The sequence below is a fragment of the Argopecten irradians genome, chromosome 12 (genome assembly GCF_041381155.1).
Source record: "Argopecten irradians isolate NY chromosome 12, Ai_NY, whole genome shotgun sequence".
NCBI lineage: Eukaryota > Metazoa > Mollusca > Bivalvia > Pectinida > Pectinidae > Argopecten > Argopecten irradians.
This window is the reverse complement of record NC_091145.1, coordinates 27,984,556-28,007,262: the sequence shown is the minus strand read 5'-3', so window position 1 is coordinate 28,007,262 and position 22,707 is coordinate 27,984,556. Positions and strand designations below refer to the sequence as shown.

The following is a 22,707-nucleotide window of genomic DNA, read 5'->3' as shown; positions in this document are numbered from 1 at the left end:
GCCCCCGGTGGGTCAGAGCCAAAATTTATAAAAGTTCTGTTCCCCTTCCCCCAAGGATGTTTGTGGCCAAATTTGGTTACATTCCATTCAGAACTCTGTGACTTGTAGCGATTTAAAGGATTTACCTCTATTACCCCTATTGGGCCCTGCCCCTCCTGCCCTGGGGGGTACCAGAGCCAAATTTATACAAGTTCTGTTCCCCTTCCCTAAAGGATGTCTGTGGCCAAATTTGGTTACATTCCATTCAGAGCTCTATGACAAGAAGCGATTTATAGGATTTACCTCTATTTCCCCTATTGGGCCCCGCCCCTCCTGCCCCCAGGGGGACAGAGCCAAAATTTATACAAGTTCTGTTCCCCTTCCCTAAAGGATGTTTGTGGCCAAATTTGGTTACATTCCATTCAGAGCTCTATGACAAGAAGCGATTTAAAGGATTTACCTCTATTAACCCCTATTGGGCCCCGCCCCTCCTGCCCCCGGGGGATCAGAGCCAAAATTTATACAAGTTCTGTTCCCCTTCCCCCAAGGATGTTTGTGGCCAAATTTGGTTACATTCCATTCACAACTCTATGACAGTAGCGATTTAAAGGATTTACCTCTATTTCCCCTATTGGGCCCCGCCCCTCCTGCCCCCGGGGGTCAGAGCCAAAATTTTATACAAGTTCTGTTCCCCTTCCCCCAAGAATGTTTGTGGCCAAATTTGGTTACATTCCATGTTCAGAACTCTATGACTAGTAGCGATTTAAAGGATTTACCTCTATTTCCCCTTTTTGGGCCCCGCCCCTCCTGCCCCCGGGGATCAGAGTCAAAATTTATACAAGTTCTGTTCCCCTTCCCCAAAGGATGTTTGTGGCCGAATTTGGTCACAATTCATGTAGAAGAGCTCTATGACTAGTAGCGATTTAAAGGATTTACCTCTATTACCCCTATTGGGCCCCGCCCCTCCTGCCCCCGGGGGTCCAGAGCCAAAATTTATAAAAGTTCTGTTCCCCTTCCCCAAAGGATGTTTGTGGCCAAATTTGGTTACATTCCATTCAGAACTCTGTGACAAGTAGCGATTTAAAGGATTTACCTCTATTACCCCTATTGGGCCCTGCCCCTCCTGCCCCTGGGGGGTCAGAGCCAAAATTTATAAAAGTTCTGTTCCCCTTCCCCAAGGATGTCTGTGTGGCCAAATTTGGTTACATTCCATTCAGAACTCTACGACAGGTAGCGATTTAAAGGATTTACCTCTATTTCCCCTATTGGGCCCCGTCCCTCCTGCCCCCGGGGGATCAGAGCCAAAATTTATACAAGTTCTGTTCCCCTTCCCCCAAGGATGTTTGTGGCCAAATTTAGTTACATTCCATTCAGAACTCTGTGACTAGTAGCGATTTAAAGGATTTACCTCTATTTCCCCTATTGGGCCCCGCCCTCCTGCCCCAGGGAAACCAGAGTCAAAATTTATACAAGTTCTGTTCCCCTTCCCCCAAGGATGTTTGTGGCCGAATTTGGTTACAATTCATGTAGAACTCTATGACTAGTAGCGATTTAAAGGATTTACCTCTATTACCCCTTTTGGGCCCCGCCCCTCCTGCCCCCGGGGGACCAGAGCCAAAATTTATACAAGTTCTGTTCCCCTTCCCCAAAGGATGTTTGTGGCCAAATTTGTTTACATTCCATTCAGAGCTCTATTGACAAGTAGCGATTTAAAGGATTTACCTCTATTACCCCTATTGGGGCCCCGCCCCTCCTGCCCCCGGTGGGTCAGAGCCAAAATTTATAAAAGTTCTGTTCCCCTTCCCCCAAGGATGTTTGTGGCCAAATTTGGTTACATTCCATTCAGAACTCTGTGACTTGTAGCGATTTAAAGGATTTACCTCTATTACCCCTATTGGGCCCTGCCCCCTCCTGCCCCTGGGGGGTCAGAGCCAAAATTTATACAAGTTCTGTTCCCCTTCCCCAAAGGATGTCTGTGGCCAAATTTGGTTACATTCCATTCAGAACTCTATGACTAGTAGCGATTTATAGGATTTTTACCTCTATTTCCCCTATTGGGCCCCGCCCCTCCTGCCCCGGGGCGGACAGAGCCAAAATTTATACAAGTTCTGTTTCCCCTCCCCCAAGGATGTTTGTGGCCAAATTTGGTTACAATCCATGCAGAACTCTATGACTAGTAGCGATTTAAAGGAAATGTTGATGGACGGACGGACGGACGGACGATTGACGCCGCGCCATGACATAAGCTCAGCTCACCGGCCCTTCGGGCCAGGTGAGCTAAAAACGTACTTGCGCACCAGTTTATACGCAGGTGCACTATAAGCGCAATATACGGTAACTAGCCATGGTATGCAGCTATGTCATAAATATCTACCTGGTACTGACAAACATGTAATAACACTACTGTGATGCCATATGTAATAATGATGTCATGATCAGAGTGACGTCGTATGATTGTCTCAGTAGACAGAAATAACACAAGCTCAGTATCTTAGCACCCATATCTGGGCCTAATATTTTTTTAATTGATACTTGATATCCTTAAAACCTGTTCTATTCTTGTCCAACAAAAGCAATGAACATGCATATATTTAATGAATACCTAAAATTACTCTGGTAAAATATACCTGATCAATCAAAGTCCAATTATTGATATATATATTTTGCTTGGTATTCTGCTCATAACTTCAAGTAAAATTATTTAAAATTATCATTCAATTATCTTATCATTATGATTTTTATTTATACATATGCATGATCTTGATATAATGATTTAAATAAGTTCATAAATTTTCATGCACTTACCTTTTGACTTTTAGTTTTGGGAAACGTGCTTCAGATCTGAACATGATTCTGAAGAAAAAAAAAAAAAAAGGTTAACACCCAGGTTAGTTTATACTATTTTTTTAAACTAAAATGTAGTTGTATTGGCTGATATAAATATACTGTTTTTTTAAATCTACTATTTAACCATGACAACCACGTACTACATATGTATATATCTACATGAATTCATGCCCTTCATTTAGTATCAAAATTAACAACCTTTAATGCCCTAAGGGTTGGCTACAAATTTTTAATTGCAAAAAAAAATATATAAAATAAGTTTGATTGTGAAAGGTATGTGGTTTAAATTATCATCTTTAATCATCCTTTCACACTTTTAAAAATCTTATACCCTCTTGACCCATCTTACTTTTTGGCCTCAATTGTATAAATCCAAGGAACCAATATAAAAGATTTTATATCTTCCCCTGCAGAGAGGTTTCCTCATCCAGGCTAGGTGGATTCCAGTGGAACATACAACTGCATGATTCTGATAGTTTGTTGACAGTATAATGTGGCCATGAGGGGTGATTATGCTAGATATCTTTGGCAGTATAAATCAGTGCTACAGAACTAATGTAAGTATAAAATGTTTACCTCGAGATAGAGTTACTTGCTCAATGTCTAAGTTGCAATATGAGTGAGTGAGGTATCACTACAAACAAGTCAAATATGCACATGTATACATTAATTGCCACACATGTATTCCCATAATATCACAAGGAGACAAACATATTTCCACATTTTCACATGCACTAATCAGTTATCATTGTACTATATATACATTAATTGTTTAGGCAGTTCTAAAATGACTTTTATTTAGCAGAGAGCCCATACATCAAGCAAACATATTTAAATCTACCATAGATCTTCTCATTAGTATTTAAAGTTTTCCCTTCAGATTCTAATTGGTTAATATCAATCTCCATACCAGTTTTAGAATCCTCTGTAAGCTCTGGCTTGATGTTCCAAACATGTTTCTGAGCAGCTGGTTTACAGGCAATTCTCGTAAAGATTGACATTGGAAACCAATGAATGGTCGATTCCAGCTAAAGGGAGGACCACTCTGCGAATCAGACGGATACTTTTCTGTCCTGTTCTGCGTATCTTCTGGGTCAACTTGTTCAACACCACAGGCAGTGTGACAGTAAGCAAACTTTCCTCTTCACAAGTGTACTTTGGCAGTTTCTCCACATCTGGCACAGGAAGACATAATGTTGGGCTTGCACGCTGAGCTTCTTCTACAACAGAAATTATTAAATTAAAGACATAGTTTAGGCAGATATCACACAATTATAGAGTCAACAGATCACAGTATCAGGTGATAACCATACTTAGTAGCCAGTTACCTGTTTCAGGTAAGTAGGGAAACAGGCTTCTAGCTCTACTCTGGGTTGCAAGAAACTCATGTTAGGCAACTGCCAAGCTACTGACCATAGGTCAGCTCTCTGGCTTTCTTCCATCACCTAGATCTAGTTGTTGATATCCTTAAAAGACCCAGACTCATAAGGATGTGCAAAAGCGTTTAGCAATAATGCAGACAACCCAGTAGTGTGGTTTTACACCTAGAGGAAGGGAGCACACACGTGTAAAATATCACAGTAGTGTACATGTAGCAGGTATTTGATTGTAAATGTTGACATACTGGTTTAATGAGAATAATTCATGAACCATGTGATACCTGATTACGTTTGTGCAAGACTTTTGTTTCAATTGGTGATGGAATAACGTCAAAAAGATGATATCCCGGCCATGCTAACGTCATTTCAGCTGGAAGATTACAAAAAATTATGTTCCATCACCACTAGAGATACTAGTTCTGCAACAATCGTTACCGGGTATCATGTGGTACGTGAATAAGTCCCATTGTCTTCAAGCTTCCTTCCAGCTTCCATACTTGGAATAATTTCCTTATACAGAGCTTTTTCTAGTGGGGGATTGATAATGGGCCCCCATTCCCAATGGAAATTATCTGAAATTTTAGTAAAATTAACAAACTTTGCAGGTCGATCCAGGGTATTCCTTTCCCAATTCACTAATATACTCCCAAAAATATAAGGTAAAAGGTCCTTTCCCAATTCAGCCAGGAAAAAAAACTGCTATATGCATAGTTAGCTGGTACAATAGCAGAGGTCCCATTCTGTCAATAAATGTTACTTATCCCAAACTGGTCACCTAGAGCTTATAAACAAACCCTGGTCACCTAAACGCTTATAAACAATGTTTAAATTATCAGTTTAAAAGGTATTTACCTATTAGATTTTCAGCCTCTGTAGTAAGTAGGAAACAGGTATTATAGCATCTGTCCAAGTTCTGCATGATATCAACAAAACTCTGCATAAACATGCCTTTGTCTGTGATGGCAAGTAAGCTTTCAGCATCTCGCTCACTCTGCAACAAAATATAAAGGGATACAATGTCAGTCTGTGAGATTTCACAAAGTTGTCTATAGGAACCCAAACTCAAAGACGATATGTGTTAAATCATAATCTTACTTACGGTATTCGAGAAGTGGCCAGGGTGATGGAAAATTTGAAGATATGAAAAGACTCTTACTAGGACCAAAGTACTTTGGGCTATGACCCTATACCTATATATAATTAATATGACCAAATTTAGGCTAAAATTTCATAGTTTCAGCCTGTATCTATTAAAGTCAAGATAAGTGATATTGAGGCCTCAAAAAGGCGAGGGGCACGCATATAGGGACAGTGGTGCCCACTTATTGGATCAAATATGATTATTGCATGGATCGTAATGCTATAAATCTGTTCAGTATTGCTTTCTAAACAAGAGCATGGCCTTATCTGCTTCAGGTATTTATACTCACTTCTGTTATGTACTCATCTAGAATGGCAACCAACAAGCGACGTTGATCCTTGATATTTTCCACTTTCTCTGTCACCTTCTTACGGAGACTAACAAGACTTCGCTGTGATGCAGACATAATGAGTTCTAGCAGCTACCTAAAGTCAAGATGAATTCAATGTATGCATTATAACTAATACCGGTCAGTAAAAATTAGTGTTAAACCGATTTTTGATTTTAATCGATGATCGATCAACTTCATCATATTGAAGATCATGTTGATATTGTTGAAGGTGTGGCTATAGCTATATACAGGAAAAGAGAAGAAAATAATTAAATAAATGTTTTGAAGCAGTCTAGAGATTTTGAAGTTACAAGATCAGGCGGAAGCAAGTTCCAGTCTTGGATAGTGCGGGGAAAGAAGGAGCGTTTACGAGAATCAGTTCTACAGTAATGTATTTGGTATGTAAGTGTATAAGAGTGTCTGGTAGGGCGTAACTATATGAGGTCAAGTATTGGTCTTTGTTTATAGCTACTATACCGTTTGTGATTTTGAAAAGCATATAGTTATATACATAGCCGTGCATTTGTTCTATCCGCTAAGCTAGGCCACTCTCTAGTAGGTGTTCAAGCATGTCACTAACGTTGGAGATGTTATGGAATCTGTTAGTGACATATCGAGCAGCTCTTCGGTGGACCATGTCTAGCCTATTGATGTCTCCCTTCTGGTATAGGCATATTCACTGTACAGGCATATTAAAGTGTGGGACGTACTAAAAATTTGCAGGGTTCTCATAAAGAGCAGGTTGCCAGGTCTATTTGTTTACAACCAGCTATTTTTGTCAGAAATAAGTATTGGCCACCACGGGGGTCTGCGGCCCCCAACCACCTATTATTAATTTTCAACCATCTATTAAAAAACTTAGTGAGAACCCGGAGTTGTATGCTTATTCTTTTATCTTTTTTGAGTTAATTTTGAGATTTCGTCTAATAAAGCCAAGGGTCTTATTGGCTGTGCACGCTGGTAATAGTCCCATTTTAAGTCATGTTGGATTGTTACGACCAGATATTTTGCCTTATCAGCGTGATCGAAACAGTGACCATAAGGATAATTATCATATTTGATGGAAGGTTTAGTCTTGGTTATCGAAAGAACATTTCTTTTCTGGGGGTGGAATTCCCTTTTCCGCCTTTTTACCCAGTCAGCTAGTTTGTTTAGATCGTTTTGGAGTGTTTCTGAATCTTTTTTCGATGTAATTATTATGTAAGAGATATAATATTATTGTAAAATACTATTGTGTTTCACCTGTGAATTGTGAATTTAAATCACACAGAAAAAGTTGTTGGAAATACTAACACAAAATAAAGTTGCAAAAATAAGTTGGTTTACAGTGCCTATTTTTTTTTTAACTCTTGCTTTAAAACAAGTTAAATGATAAAGCACAGTAATGCTTTCAGTAATAGGATAGTGGAGACTGGAATTATCCTGGAATTCTCTCCCTGTTGATATGGTCAATGCTGTGAACCTGAACATTTTCAACAAGAGATCCCAGAGGGATTTATAGGATTTTTAAACCTTTATTTCCCCCTATTGGGCCCCGCCCCTCCTGCCCCTGAGGTTCTGTTCCCCCCTTCCCCAAAGAATGTTTGTGGCTAAATTTGGTTTCAATCCATGCAGAACAGATTCTATGACTAGTAGCGATTTATAGGATTTACCTTTATTTCCCCTATTGGGGCCCGCCCCTCCTGCCCCCGGGGGTCAGAGCCAAAATTTATACAAGTTCTGTTCCCCTTCTCCAAAGGATGTTTGTGGTCAAAATTTGGTCACAATCCATGCAGAACTCTAGGACAAGTAGCGATTTATAGGATTTACCTTTATTTCCCCATATTGGGCCCCGCCCCTCCTGCCCCCCTGGGGGGTCAGAGTCAAAATTTATACAGGTTCTGTTCCCCTTCCCCAAAGAATGTTTGTGGTCAAATTTGGTTACAATCCATGCAGAACTCTATGACTAGTAGTGATTTATAGGATTTACCTTTATTTCCCCTATTGGGCTCCGCCCCTCCTGCCCCCAGGGGCTCAGAGCCAAAATTTATACAAGTTCTGTTCACCTTCTCCTAAGGATGTTTGTGGCCAAATTTGGTCACAATCCATGCAGAACTCTAGGACAAGTAGTGATTTATAGGATTTACCTTTATTTCCCCTATTGGGCCCCGCCCCTCCTGCCCCCGGGGGCTCAGAGCCAAAATTTATACAAGTTCTGTTCCCCTTCCCCAAGGATGCTTGTGGCCAAATTTGGTTACAATCCATGCAGAACTCTATGACTAGTAGCGATTTATAGGATTTACCTTTATTTCCTATATTGGGCCCCGCCCCTCCTGCCCCCGGGGGTCAGAGCCAAAATTTATACAAGTTCTGTTCCCCTTCTCCTAAGGATGTTTGTGGCCAAATTTGGTCACAATCCATGCAGAACTCTAGGACAAGTAGCGATTTATAGGATTTACCTTTATTTCCCCTATTGGGCCCCGCCCCTCCTGCCCCCCAGGGGGCTCAGAGCCAAAATTTATACAAGTTCTGTTCCCCTTCCCCCAAGGATGCTTGTGGCCAAATTTGGTTACAATCCATGCAGAACTCTATGACTAGTAGCGATTTATAGGATTTACCTTTATTTCCCCCTATTGGGCCCCGCCCTCCTGCCCCCAGGGGCTCAGAGCCAAAATTTATACAAGTTCTGTTCCCCTTCCCCCAAGGATGTTTGTGGCCAAATTTGGTCACAATCCATGCAGAACTCTATGACTAGTAGCGATTTAAAGGAAATGTTGACGGACAGACAGACGGACGGACGACGGACGGACGGGACGACGGACGACGGACGCCGCGCCATGGCATAAGCTCACCGTCCCCTTCGGGCCAGGTGAGCTAAAAATTTAGGTGCCAATGGCATGGTTGATTGACTTTTAGCCTGTGTTCTATTTTTAGCCCCCCATACGTAAGCAATAGAGGTGATTTTGTCTGTGACTTCTACAAACCATTTAGATAATGAAATTTGGTTTTCATTTGAGTAATAATTGGAAAGTTGTATTAGTGATAATGCCATATAAAAAAGTATGATGCCCTTTTTTGATGACAATGTTTAAAAAACAACTTTATCACTTTTCATTTCACAGAATCCTGCATTTGCGTAACAAAATTATCCCTCAAATACAGGACTATTACTCAATGCAGGACTATCCCTGCATATACGGGGGTGTTAAACAACCTGTTAAACCAAGCACTGGAAAAGACCATGCCACAAATTTGTTACCATCAACCTAGGAACAACAGTATATTATACACAAACCTGGGACGTACTATTAAGGATTTTAAGCAATCACTTTAAATATTTTACCATTATTGTAAATATTACTATAAATCTCTACAAGCCTTTTTGGCTTACCAATGATGTTGAACTGATGAGAAACTGATGAGAATCATTGTAAAAGTAACAGCGAATAGGCCTTATATGGAAATTGAAGTTTACATATTAAAATAATGTCATTATTAATTTCATTAACACACAAAGCTAGATTAAGATATCGAGTTAATGAAATGTTAGTATGTACATAAACAAGACTGGTAATATGCCTACTCAGTATGGCGAAAAATGTGCAGACGACGGTTTCGTGCATTGAACAGGTGCGATTGCAGTTGACAATTTATCGGCCAATCAGGAACGAAATTCAAATAGTGTCAGTGTTGTCAAAACTCTCCATTGTATTTAACACGATATTTTAAGTTTCATTCTTACATTCAATGGCAGAAACTCTAATAAACTTGGCCGATTTCACATTTGACAGATCAAGACATTCCCCGCCATCTCGTCATGTCACACGTGTTCCGCAGTAAAATGGTCGTCCCGCGGTTGCGATACAACAAAAACAGAACCCGGAAAAATAGAATTCACGGAAATATTTTTCTTAAACGTGAATATTTATCATCTACATTGAAACTGTGAGATAAAAGTGTTTTTTCTTATACAACTGTTTTGAGAAATTGTTTGAAACACGTTTTTATATAATCCGTATGTCGTTTCCGCATTTAGAAAACGCCGATGCACAAAAATCGAAATTACCTCCCTTTGGTAAACAGCCCGCCATCTTCGAAAATACGATACATGATTAGACAGGTTCAGGTTTGCTGTGTTGTCCTGAAGGAATCAAGATGACGAATGTTTTGGTAAGAATATTGAATATATGTATAATACATACAAATGTTGAAAAATGGAAAGCTCATTCTAAATCGCAGTCGTGAACTCTTAAATATGCATTGTCGTTCTTTTCAAAACTGAACACGTTTTTTTTTGCATATTTCATGTTATGGAATTTTGGTGCAGAATGCTCATCACCATTTGACGTTAACTATAACGTTTGGATTTGTTTCTTGTAATAAACTATTCGAAATTCAATGTTATATATTATGTGCTTGTGTACATTGACCTGGCTATCAGCATTAATTTTCTTTGTAAAAAACAATGTAGGTTCCATCCTTGTCCTAAGTATGACAAACAAGGTTAAAATGAAAAACATTTACCATCGTAGCAGGAAATTGCAATTGTTTGTCTGCTCTTTGGACTTATTAACCATTTCTATATCCATCTTAAGGTCACTATAACTTGCACATGTTCTACCCATAATTTGTGCCAATCGAGCCAGAGTCGCTTCAAAAAACGGAAGGGGATTTATACGACTTTGTTTCCCTTTTTTTGACCGGCGGCCGTAAATGTCAATGGGCCGACTTGGGTATGGTCCGTAGTTCTCCTTCAGTTAGGTGTTACTCCCTTTGTTCCATTGCTGTTATTATGGCGATAAAAAAACCAGGGATTTTACACCAAAATTGCACAGGTGAGTTTTGGTTTCAACATCGTTTTTTAATAACTAAGAAATAGATCATATGGCCAATTTACTGTAAGACTCGCTTTTGCTTTAAATACATTTTTCGGACAGATTCCATGTGTTTGCCACTGTTTATATAGCTATTATTTGGCTATTATAGCCGTATTTGGCTATTATAGCCAAATCAGGGGACTTCTCCCCGACGTGTACCAAGGTATTACTGTTAGGCCTAACTACTGCAAGTAGTGGTACGATATAGAACAGATTCGATAAAGTTTATTGCATCAACATATAAATTATAATACACTATTTTTAGTACCAATTCTCACCATCGCATTTGTATCTGTATGATTACCATGCAAATTTATGTCACATGTCATGTTCTTAAGTACCATTCAGATTGCTGATTTCCATTAAAAATTGTTGAAAATTTGTATGTGATCCAAAAGTGCACATGCAATATGTATGACTGGCGTCCCTTACCAGTAGTTGTGGAAGGAACCAGACGTCGTGACTAGGAAAAAATCATTGTTGTTTGCTATAAACACATTATTTCAGCAGCTCCAGACATTCTGAAATCTGGATGCACTAAAGAATATGCACATACAGTCACGACTACTGCTCCGTCATATCTACTGGTTGGGAACTTGGCGAGAACTGGTCATGCAGCTGCCAGTTATAGGTCTCGGGGTAAGCTGTACAAAGGAGGGGTGTTTGAGATCCCAAAACGATGTGGATATAAAGTTTGTTTTACCGTTGATTAGTCCAAAGTATACTTCTGGTGATTATATTATGTCACCAAAATCTTGTCAAAATATGATGTACATCACAATCACTGGAATGTGGAACTAATCAACAGTAAATCATACTTTATATTTAATACCCTTGTTGATTTGGAATCGCGAAACCCTGTATTGAAACTAACAGTATACCAGCCCTGTACCTAAGAGGAAAAATGGACGGCCAGGTTCGAAGCGCAGTCAGTTGATGATCTACTCTGCTATAATTGAGCTACTCCGGTACCTGCATGGCATCCATCTATCAGTTTGATCCAGTTCTAACCATTGCATAATTGCAACTATATACAATACAGTGTGACGATACATGGATATGTATGCATGGCCATTATAGCCACATAGTCCATCAGCTAGCTTTTGTGGCTGTGCGGATAAGTGTCGGTACCATGTATCGTAGTTAATTATATAAGCAACAGTGAGCACTAATCCCACTCTTGGATCGGTGACCGCCTGTGGTGGGCCCCGGCTTCGGCACATATGTTAAAACTGTATTGGGCTATTCAGGCTAAGTAACGTCATAATTAAGTACCATATAGATTGCAGGTATATAGATAGGCCATGTGCATGCCCATTTTGATGGTCAAAATTCACTTAGCCTAATAGGTTTAGTAGAGGTAAGTAGTGAATTCAAATTATACTTCTAATATACATATTTTGTTGTTGTAGGAGGATCCGTCCCTGGAGCGCCATTTTAAAGGCCACAGGGACACCATTACCAGTGTGGACTTCAACCCAAACATGAAGCAGCTTGGTCAGTATATATAATTATAAGCATATTGTAGATTCAAGAAATTTTGTTTTACGTCGCATATTTTAGAAACAAATACATTAGCACTGTAGTGCTATTCTCGCAACAAACAAGTATATTGTAATTTAACAATTTAATGGCTGGCAAAATATCACAGACATAAGTATACACTAGTAGACTTTACAATGACAATGTACATAAATATTATATCATTTGAAGTAAGCATAGTCACATGGAGTAAAACAGTAAGTTAATATTGAACACTAGTACTAGTATATCACATTGGTGTTACTATAGAGTATGAAAATACTGCAAGAGTGTAATATACATATATGCCAATATGGCAAAAAGTAAAAATTGACAGAATAAACACTAACACTAATGGTATATTAAAAGTATATCAATCAAAGACATATGTAAAAAGTAAGCTAAAGATAACAGATAAATTAATGTGTTGACAAAAAACATGTAACAATCATTACAATGGATAGTGACTATGACTGGAAGGAAAGATGTCAAAGGGGGACAACTCAACTGTTGAGGTTGGAACAAATGTTATATGAACAGATTTGGCCATCCCAGGTGCAAAGCAATCAACGGAACGACCCAAAGTTATCAACTAGTCTAAGGTCATTCAGCAGACTATTCCACACCTGAGATGCCACAAACCTAAAAGATCTTTGAAAATTGATTGTGATGTCATGTGTTTGCGAGTGAAACATCATACATTTCAGAGGAAATAATGTGATTTTCGCTCACAAAATAATGATGTCACAATTAATAGATACCTAGTACTTACAAGGGAAGTAACTGCAATATGCAAAAACAAAATAGTTATGTTAGGTGGACACTAGTACTTATCATTAGTCATGATTGTTATTGCAGTGTTGGGATCCGAACTCTGTTTGTAAAATTGCAATCATCACTTAATATCATATTTTGGTTGAAAACAACTTCTGAATAATTATTGACTTAACAATCAGACCTTATATACCCTCCTGGTTTTACCTGCTAGCTAGCTATATATGGTTTTCCTGACCAGTTTCAGAAAGATGAAGCAGATGTATGAAGAAATGAATCCACTGTTTATAATAAGTTAAATATTTTTACAAGTGTTTATCAAATTTTTGTACATAAATTAAATTTTACTTCATAAGTAAAAAGAATGAGTTATCTCCTCTTTAATAGTCAACTATTTAGTATTTATGATATTGTTCATAACAAAAAAATGTCAGATTCATTTTCAATGGAAATTAAGAAAATAAGAATAGTGTGCCACAACATATGAAATATTTCCTTGAGCGATATTGCATCCTAGGCAATTTTCCAATCTGACCTCAGACCTACCTCAGGTAATGTTACGTTCATCAATGTTATGTCCATTAACACTTGTTTTCATCACTGATGAGAGGAGTGCAAAATTCAGAATTAAGTCCTACATGTTTGTACAGTAAAACTTGTTAGCTACCAACTCTGTGTGTATATATAGATCAAATTTACATATGACTCTTTCCGTCCTAATATCAATGCCATAATTTCTTGTGATGGTATATAATAATGTTATTGATATAATTTTACAAATCAGCAGAACCAAGAATGTAAACTGCTTCATTTACAATCATGCGCTCCCCTTTTCCAGCTTCTGGGTCCATGGATTCTTGTCTTATGGTGTGGAATTTCAAACCACAAATGAGGGCCTACAGATTTGTTGGACACAAGGTATCTAATAGAATTAATATGCACACCTGGCTTGCTATACCTTTGGTTAAGTTCACAATTTTTAAACTTGCCATATAATTTTACTTGGAAAAGACCTTCATATTTATATGTGAAAAAACTGATATCTGGTTGTATGGTTCACTTGTGTTGCCTAGCTAGTAGGTAAGCGAAATAAAATGAGTATGATAAAATGCATACAAATGGTTTAAATAATGGTTTGCACCATCATTACTAGGCACCAATTGTAGCTCAAAAGACAAAACTATTATCTGTCTTTTGAGCTACAAAATTGCAGCTAGCTTATTTATAATAACTGATCTACGTGTACATCAGTTTTCAACCATCTTGACAGAAATAATTCAATTCCTGAACAATATGTAAGATGAATATTGATAGAAATCTATTGAAATTCGAATTTGAAAAATATAATAAATTGATAAACAAAATTTGAAAAAATATTATAATAATTGATAAACAAAATTAATAAGATGATGTAATTTGAAGTAAAGAAATTAATGCATCTATGGCGCACTGCTATGAAATTGAAGGGCACACAAACAGGACACTTACGTCCATCCTGACATATCGCTTTACATCACATCCAAATTTTATTTTGTGGTGGCTGAGGACATTTATGTCATTCAACCATTCATATTATATCTAATAATGTAACTTAGCTTGTGTGAATCAGTAAATGTTTTGGACTTACTTTAAAAAATCCCAAATAAATTACTTACGAATATTTATTTTTAATATTATATAGTACAAATGTTAACAGATTTACTGAGATGTCTTATTGTCCCTGTGTAGGATGCTGTGATGGATGTGAAGTTTTCCCCCTCTGGCCACCTTGTAGCATCAGGATCCAGAGATAAAACAGTTCGACTGTGGATTCCCAGTGTGTCAGTATCAAGTGTTTACCTTATTATTTGTAATTAAACTCAACCAGAAAAGGAAAAATATGTGGATGAAGATACTCATTCAAATTCAGTGTTAGCAACTTTATTCTCCAACAGATTTTATTTGCACTTTTTCCAAAGGTTCTCAAGGTATATTGAAGTATACATAGTTTGGACAATTTAGTATTTCAGAATTTTTAACACAAGGCTAAGATCTAATATTGGTATCTAGAATTTTGTAATTCAAAATTTTTAACACAAGGCTAAGATCTAATATTGGTATCTAGCACCAATCAAATTGCTTGTAAATTTAAAATTTCATATACCCAGAAATTTGCAGATGTACCTTGTGTTTGAAAGTCAAATAGAAAACATACCCGGTAATCAGAATGATGGGAATGGGGGAGAGTTAATGATAAGCTGACATTTGATGGAATTGATAGGAGCTCAGAATTCATCATAACTGACTTAGACCAATGAATAATCAGGCAAGGTAAACAACAAAAGATTTTCAATGCTGAATTTGATATCAAAGGCCCACACTGTTCGAAAATGTATTTGTATATGTATGTGTTGCAGTAAAGGAGAGTCAACAGTATTTAAGGCCCATACAGCTACAGTAAGGAGTGTTGACTTCTCCAGTGATGGCCAATACCTACTCACAGCTTCCGACGATAAAACTGTCAAGGTAAGTATGTAAGGTTTTAGACATTTTCTAAGGACATGTGAAAATGACATCGTTGTTCTCAAGATTGACCTCTTATCATCATTGGAGTATATGATAAATTAAAGTGGTTTGTTGTGTTTCATCTGCAAAAAATCCGTTTTAAAAAACTGTATAATTTTTTTGTGTCACTTTATCTGTGTTGGTTAATGTAGAAAAGAAATCCTTTTGAGGCAAATTGGTTATTTCTTTCAACAATAAATGTATGAAACGATAAAAAAATTAAATTGGCACAGTAAGTGTAAAACAAATGATGATTCTGAAGTAATGTTTCTACTGATTTGTTATTTTATAGGTGTGGACTGTTCACAGACAGAAATTTATGTTTTCATTAAATCAACACATGAACTGGGTTCGATGTGCAAGGTAGGTACTAACAATGTTTTGCATAATTCAACAATTTATCATATTATAGCAATGTCAACTACAGATTCTGTGCTGTATTTTAATTTCTGTGTATAATAATGTCAGACCAATAAGGCCATTTTTCATACTAAGGTAGTAATTGCTACTATATTGATACAAATCCTGATTTATATCTACTTTGTTAAAAAAAACACTAATCCTTGTTTTTAATTTTCAGATTTTCCCCTGATGGCCGACTTATTGTATCAGGCAGCGATGACAAAACTGTGAAACTCTGGGACAAAAACAGTAAAGAATGTGTACATACATTCTTTGAACATGGAGGGTATGCTAGATCTTTGAAAAACATTTGAAGATATTTTGATATTGTATGAAAGATTAAATTTCTAAATTTCTTAATCCATGAAATGTTCCACTGAGAAAAACTTCCAACTGCATTACATTTATAAATCTTCATGTTTTTCAATGATAGATGTTGTTTATTTATTTAAAGTTGTATGGTATGTGACTTCCTCTCTTGTTGTCATAGAAAAAACATTCAAAGTGTTCTACATATTTTTCTCCGCCTCTCACCGACGTTTGTAAATTTCATATTCGCAAAGTTATTAAAGTATTAAATTTAAATACTGATTTTTCTCGTGTACACATTTAAGATAGCTCAGAGGTCTTCAAGCTAATCAGATCTATTCCGATCTGTACGGGTATTGCCGGCGTTAAACACATGATACAAATTTGGAGGTTCTGATCCGTACGAGTATCACCGATGTCAGTCATGTGATACAACTCGGGTTTCCAATATTTCCCAAAAGTTTTTCAAATATGATGTTGGTCTATAACCGCTTTAAAATGCATGATATTTCTTCCCTCTATCTAAAGGATATGTTGGTGCTTATATCGACCTGAAGCATCATAATATGTATACATCCATATTCACACATTGTATGTTTGTCAACAGTTTGTTAGAGTGAAATTACATGAAATATAACTTTCAGCCTGAAAATTCCAAATAAACTCTTCCAGCCTTTTAGGAGTGAATGAGGTAAAATTGATGAATTGATTTAATTTTCCCTTTGTTTTCTTTAGGTTTGTGAACTACGTAGAATTCCACCCAAGTGGTACATGTATAGCGTCAGCAGGTACAGACAGCACAGTGAAGGTGTGGGATATCAGGATGAACAAATTACTACAGCATTATACAGGTAAATATACAAATAACTACAGCATTATACAGGTAAATATACAAATAACTACAGCATTATACAGGTAAATATACAAATAACTACAGCATTATACAGGTAAATATACAAATAATAACATCATTATACAGGTAAATATACAAATAACTACAGCATTATACAGGTAAATATACAAATAACTACAGCATTATACAGGTAAATATACAAATTACTACAGCATTATACAGGTAGATATACAAATAATTACAGCATTATACAGGTAGATATACAAATAACTACAGCATTATACAGGTAGATATACAAATAACTACAGCATTATACAGGTAAATATACAAATTACTACAGCATTATACAGGTAGATATACAAATAATTACAGCATTATACAGGTAAATATACAAATAACTACAGCATTATACAGGTAAATATACAAATAACTACAGCATTATACAGGTAAATATACAAATAACTACAGCATTATACAGGTAAATATACAAATAATTACAGCATTATACAGGTAAATATACAAAAAACAGCATTATACAGGTAAATATACAAATACAAATTACTACAGCATTATACAGGTAAATATACAAATAACTACAGCATTATACAGGTAAATATACAAAAAATAACATCATTATACAGGTAAATATACAACAAATAACATCATTATACAGGTAAATATACAAATAATTACAGCATTATACAGGTAAATATACAAATAACTACAGCATTATACAGGTAAATATACAACAAATAACATCATTATACTGGTAAATATACAAACAATTACACCAATATACATGTAAATACACAAATACAGCATTGTGCAGGTAAATACACAAATGTATGCAGGTAAACACACTTACTACAGTGTAACTGCATTACAAGTACTAGAAGATGCAACAAGCATAATTCAACTGGATTGAAAAAGCTGAATTGATATAAGTCTTTGTTGTCCTTTCAGAGATAGTTTTTCCTATTATCTCATGGTAATTTGTTAGATTAATTATGGGGATGTTTGGTGCCTCTAAACAACCTAGAGTACTAAGGCTAATATAGATGTCTTATCGAAATTATCAAATAATAAATATGACATCCAATTAGCCATATACTGTGGGCTGGGAGGTCTACAGGAATTACGAATACAGGATTGTATGCACTTTTAAACTACATAGTAAAAGTGAATAATGATCAGAAAAATAGCTGCTGAGTTTGGTGTTTTTTGTTCAAATTATTGAGGTGTTATTTTTACCTGGTATGATTTCAGCTCATTCCTCCTCTGTGAATAGTTTATCATTCCATTCAAGTGGTAATTACCTGATATCAGGCTCAGATGATTCTACTCTCAAGATTTTTGACCTGTTGGAGGGTCGTCTTTTCTACACACTTCATGGACACCAGGTAATACATACATAGCCTATACAAAGATAATTGTATGATTGATATGTGGTCATATAAAACTATGTGAAGAAGCAAAAGCTCTATGACTAAATGGAAAATTTAAGACTCATCGTTTTTTGTCAATATTAAAATTCACAAGTCTTTTACTTAAACAATTGTAAGTTCCAAAAGTTGATTCAAAAACATCACTTATTGCTAGGTTACAAGTCATGTGATTATTGAAATAAAAAGTTTGATTCCTGGTTGCATTATTGAGCTTATTGACAGATCCACAGGTAGTTTACATAATTGTTGTAGAAGAGACTTTTCACACAAAAAATGTATCTACCTCATAAGTTCTTGTGGTATGCTGGTACTGTGTTGAAATCTTATATTGGTCATTATTTGAATGGCTCTATGAATGAAAATGTAATTCTTTAGTGTAGTACATAATCATGATTCCCAATAGCCACTTTAAAGAAAGTCAAAGTCTGTAACAAATGGAAAAAATTGTTTCATTTCTTTTCATTCATCTGAACAAAAAATTACAACATTGCCTCTTATAAAAAAAGAAAAAAGAAATGAAAAATGACACACCCACAAAATGGTCTTTACAGAGTTGTTAATTCCATTATAACGATCAGGTAGTTCCTACCAATCATATTTGTGTTGTGTTTCAGGGTCCATCCACAGCTGTGTCCTTCTCTCGGTCCGGAGAATACTTCGCCTCTGGTGGATCAGACGAACAGGTCAGTATCCAAATATCAAGTCACTGACGTAAGATTTCAGTGGTAGATAACCTAATATCAGGACACTTAGATTTCAGTGGTAGATATCCTAATATTAGGTCAATAAGATTTCAGTTGTAGATATCCTAATATCAGGACAATACGATTTCAGTGGTAGATATCCTAATATAAGGACAATAAGATTTCAGTGGTAGATATCCTAATATCAGGACACTAAGATTACAGTGGTAGATATTCTAATATCAGGACACTAAAATTTCAGTGGTAGGTACCCTAATATCAGGACACTAAGATTTCAGTGGTAGATATCCTAATATCAGGACACTAAGATTTCAGTGGTAGATATCCTTATATCCAGTGGTAGATATCCTAATATCAGGACACTAAGATTTCAGTGGTAGATATCCTAATATCAGGACACTAAGATTTCAGTGGTAGATATCCTAATATCAGGACACTAAGATTTCAGTGGTAGATATCCTAATATCAGGACACTAAAATTTCAGTGGTAGATATCCTAATATCAGGACACTAAGATTTCAGTGGTAGATATCCTAATATCAGGACACTAAGATTTCAGTGGTAGATATCCTAATATCAGGACACTAAGATTTCAGTGGTAGATATCCTTATATCAGGACACTAATAAGATTTCAGTGATAGATATCCTAATATCAGGACACTAAGATTTCAGTGGTAGGTATCATAATATCAGGACACTAAGATTTTAGTGATAGATATTCCAAAATAAGTTGTGTTCAACAAGTACACATTTTTTTTTTTTTTTTTTTTTTTTTTTGATAATTTTTTTTCCTTAAAACAAGTTACTATGAACCTCTACTTTCACAAGTATTACAGGGTAAAATTGGGCGAATATTATAATAATAAATAGTCAATTACACTCAAACCTGTCTATAAAGACCATTCAAGAAATAGGAAAAGTTTTTATAGCCAGGTGGTCTTAATACAAAGGTTGAATGGCATTGAAACTGGTCACCTAGGACCATAGAATAGTGGTCTAAATAAGTTGTGATTTTTATACAAAGGTGGTTGCTTAGACATGTCATTGTATGTATGGCCATGTTTTGTTTTGTTTGTTATAGGTCCTTGTATGGAAAACCAACTTTGACCAATTAGACTTCAATGAAGTTCTTCAGTCACACAAACAACGAGAGAAAACGGCAGCTCCTCCCACTGTTGGTGATATACCACCCAGAGTGCAGAAACCCCAACGACCTCAAACGACAACGAGGGTAGGCATATTGAACCAGTAAACACATGTATAAAAACATGCTAACATCAAACACATGGTTATAACATAGTAAGTTTTATTCCCCGTCAAGGCTCCTATATGACATCTGTAATATGTGTGTAACAAGTTGTGCTTATCATAAAGTGATTTTGTTAGTCCCCAGAGGTTCATTCATTTATATAAACTTGTTTTACTGTACTCCCTATTAAAGTAAGTTAAGATTTACAAAGTGGCACACAGATGTATTTTAGTGTTGTTATTTGACAGTTGGATGCTCGTACAGATCTGAAGAAGATGGATGACGAAGAGCCTGAAGTGACAGAGGTTGGTCCGGCCATGTTTTCTTCTGGACAGGTAATGGTCCAAACTACTGGTGAAATTCATATAACATTACGTACACAGCTGTTCTTTGAACAATTTAGATATCTGAACCTTATAATGTTAAAGATTTATTGTCCAACATAACTGAATAACAAAAAGCGATCAAGTCAGCTTGGCCAACATTAGGTAATAGCCAAATGCTATGGTGGCTGATATCGGGCATGTTACACTGTCACATTGGTGATCCTACAGTGTGATAATGTGCCATGCCACAGTCACATGCTGCACTGTCGCAGGGCAGGGGCGACATGGCCAATATCAGCCACCATAAAATGCTCTTATTAGGGAATAGATATACTCTTGTATATGGAGCCAAACATTATCTCCTAAGTTTACCATTGGACATTTGTGAAAAGATGATATCTGAAAACAAATGTGTGGTCCTCAAATTTAAAATGTTCAGGAAAACCTATCACTGATTGGCACACCATTATTTCATTCCAGAGATCAGCAATGAATGGAGACAGATTCCAGGAATACAACATGACCTCTGTTGATCACGCACTGAGGGACCTACAGATGCCATCTAGCCAACAAAGAAGTGAGGAGCCCTCATCTACCACTCAGCCACTGGAGCCAAAATCTATCCCTCCACAGTTAGCCAACACACTAGAGCAGATCGTAGGCCAGCTAGATGTTCTTACACAGGTAGGGATGGCTGGTGTTAAAGAAAAAGAAGTTAAATTGCTAGAATTTTGACAATATATTTTCACAGTTTCAAAAGAAATCGTTTGTTGAAAAAAAATAATTTGTGGAATTTTAGGTATTAAGCAAACCGTATACTAACCAAGTTGCAAAATTTTTGTTAAATTCTCCTGTTTTTAGTCAAAATCTTTAGAATCCATGAAAATAACTGGGTATACTGTTGTTCATGATTAAGAGCCAGTATGACCATGTACTGTCTTGCACATAGATAACCTCATATAAAATTCTATATATAATCTTCATCTCTTTAACATTATCTCAATCCAGGTGCACACCGGGTTATCCCATGGGAAATTGAAAACCCAGGAAATAAAAGCCTTTATGTTATCCTTGCTTTTTATATCCATTTTGAAACCATGGTTGTGGTCTTGATTGGTTATATGAAAGGTAATATTAAATGATTAAAGTACAAAATTATGATTTTATTTGATGATATTTTTATTTCATTTGTCAACAGACAGTGTCATTGCTGGAACAGAGACTTACGATGACAGAAAACAAACTACGAGAGTGCTTGGACAATCAGCAAAAAATAACTCTACAAATCCGTCCTACTGACTGATCCACCAGGGAAAATTGTAAACTTCATCTGTGATAGTATCAAACATTTTAATTGAAGACACAAGTACAGAATGGCGTCTTTATAGAAGGAACAGGTCTTTCTACAGAACTGTGGAATGATATCCTTATTTTAACAGGTTGCTCTGACTTCCTAGCGTCACTGTCTCTTTGATACCGTATAGAATTATAAATGAGCCGTCCAAACACTTTCGCTATTTCATTAAAATATAACTTTGCCAATATTAAAGGAACTATTGAGATATAATATATAGAAATGTAGTTCAAATGGCATCATAATGAAATTCTCAATTTATATTAAGTCCCTATCAGACTTCACTTTTACTTTTTGGCGTCTTCTTGTATAATACTTATAGATACTTTATGATAACAGCCTGTAACTGTTTTAGTGAAGTTTTTGAATAGCTATGTTCATGGATATTAATTTGTATAGATTTGTTTTATGTTGATTTGGGACCAGAATCATTAATTTTAGACAAGGCAGACTTAGGTTCTGTAAATTCTTAATAACTTGGATGTATCTTTTAGTTAAATTGTCATAATCGAAAAATATGAAAAATAGAAAACTGTTACGAATATTTTTTCACTAATATTTTTTCACAATTTGGGAAATCAAATTTTGCTGAAAAAGCTCTGAAAAAGCTCTGATGCTTTGTCTATTCTGACTGATGTGTAATCATTCATATTATCATACCAATCTCTATTTTGCAACTCACAACGTTAGAT

At 36.3% G+C, this 22,707-nt stretch overlaps 2 protein-coding genes across 2 annotated transcripts in view; one reads left to right on the top strand and one right to left on the bottom strand.

Annotated features, from left to right (window-relative positions):
• LOC138336772 (tudor domain-containing protein 1-like) overlaps positions 1–3,807 on the bottom strand; it is a 35,508-nt gene extending 31,701 nt beyond the window's left edge. The window contains exons 1-2 of the mRNA XM_069286330.1: positions 3,737–3,807; positions 2,785–2,832 (exon numbers count right to left, since the gene is read on the bottom strand). The gene's annotated coding sequence lies outside the window, so the exon portion shown is untranslated. The remainder of the gene's footprint in view (positions 1–2,784; positions 2,833–3,736) is intronic.
• A 5,885-nt stretch (positions 3,808–9,692) lies between these two features.
• LOC138336770 (POC1 centriolar protein homolog A-like) lies at positions 9,693–22,562 on the top strand. Its single transcript, XM_069286327.1, has 14 exons — positions 9,693–9,826; positions 11,946–12,030; positions 13,667–13,746; positions 14,557–14,648; positions 15,225–15,333; positions 15,665–15,735; positions 15,953–16,060; positions 16,819–16,934; positions 18,203–18,336; positions 18,996–19,064; positions 20,168–20,317; positions 20,584–20,670; positions 21,142–21,345; positions 21,860–22,562. Exons 1-14 carry the CDS (start codon positions 9,812–9,814, stop codon positions 21,962–21,964), a joined length of 1,425 nt encoding a protein of 474 aa, XP_069142428.1. The 5' UTR covers positions 9,693–9,811; the 3' UTR covers positions 21,965–22,562.
• The last annotated feature ends 145 nt before the right edge of the window (positions 22,563–22,707 follow it).

Bases quoted from the DNA above. Each gene is read 5' to 3' on its own strand.
- LOC138336770 (XM_069286327.1), top strand. The intron at 14,649-15,224 runs GTCAGTATCAAG...TATGTGTTGCAG, and splicing joins CGACTGTGGATTCCCAGTGT to TAAAGGAGAGTCAACAGTAT. The intron at 19,065-20,167 runs GTCAGTATCCAA...TGTTTGTTATAG, and splicing joins CTGGTGGATCAGACGAACAG to GTCCTTGTATGGAAAACCAA.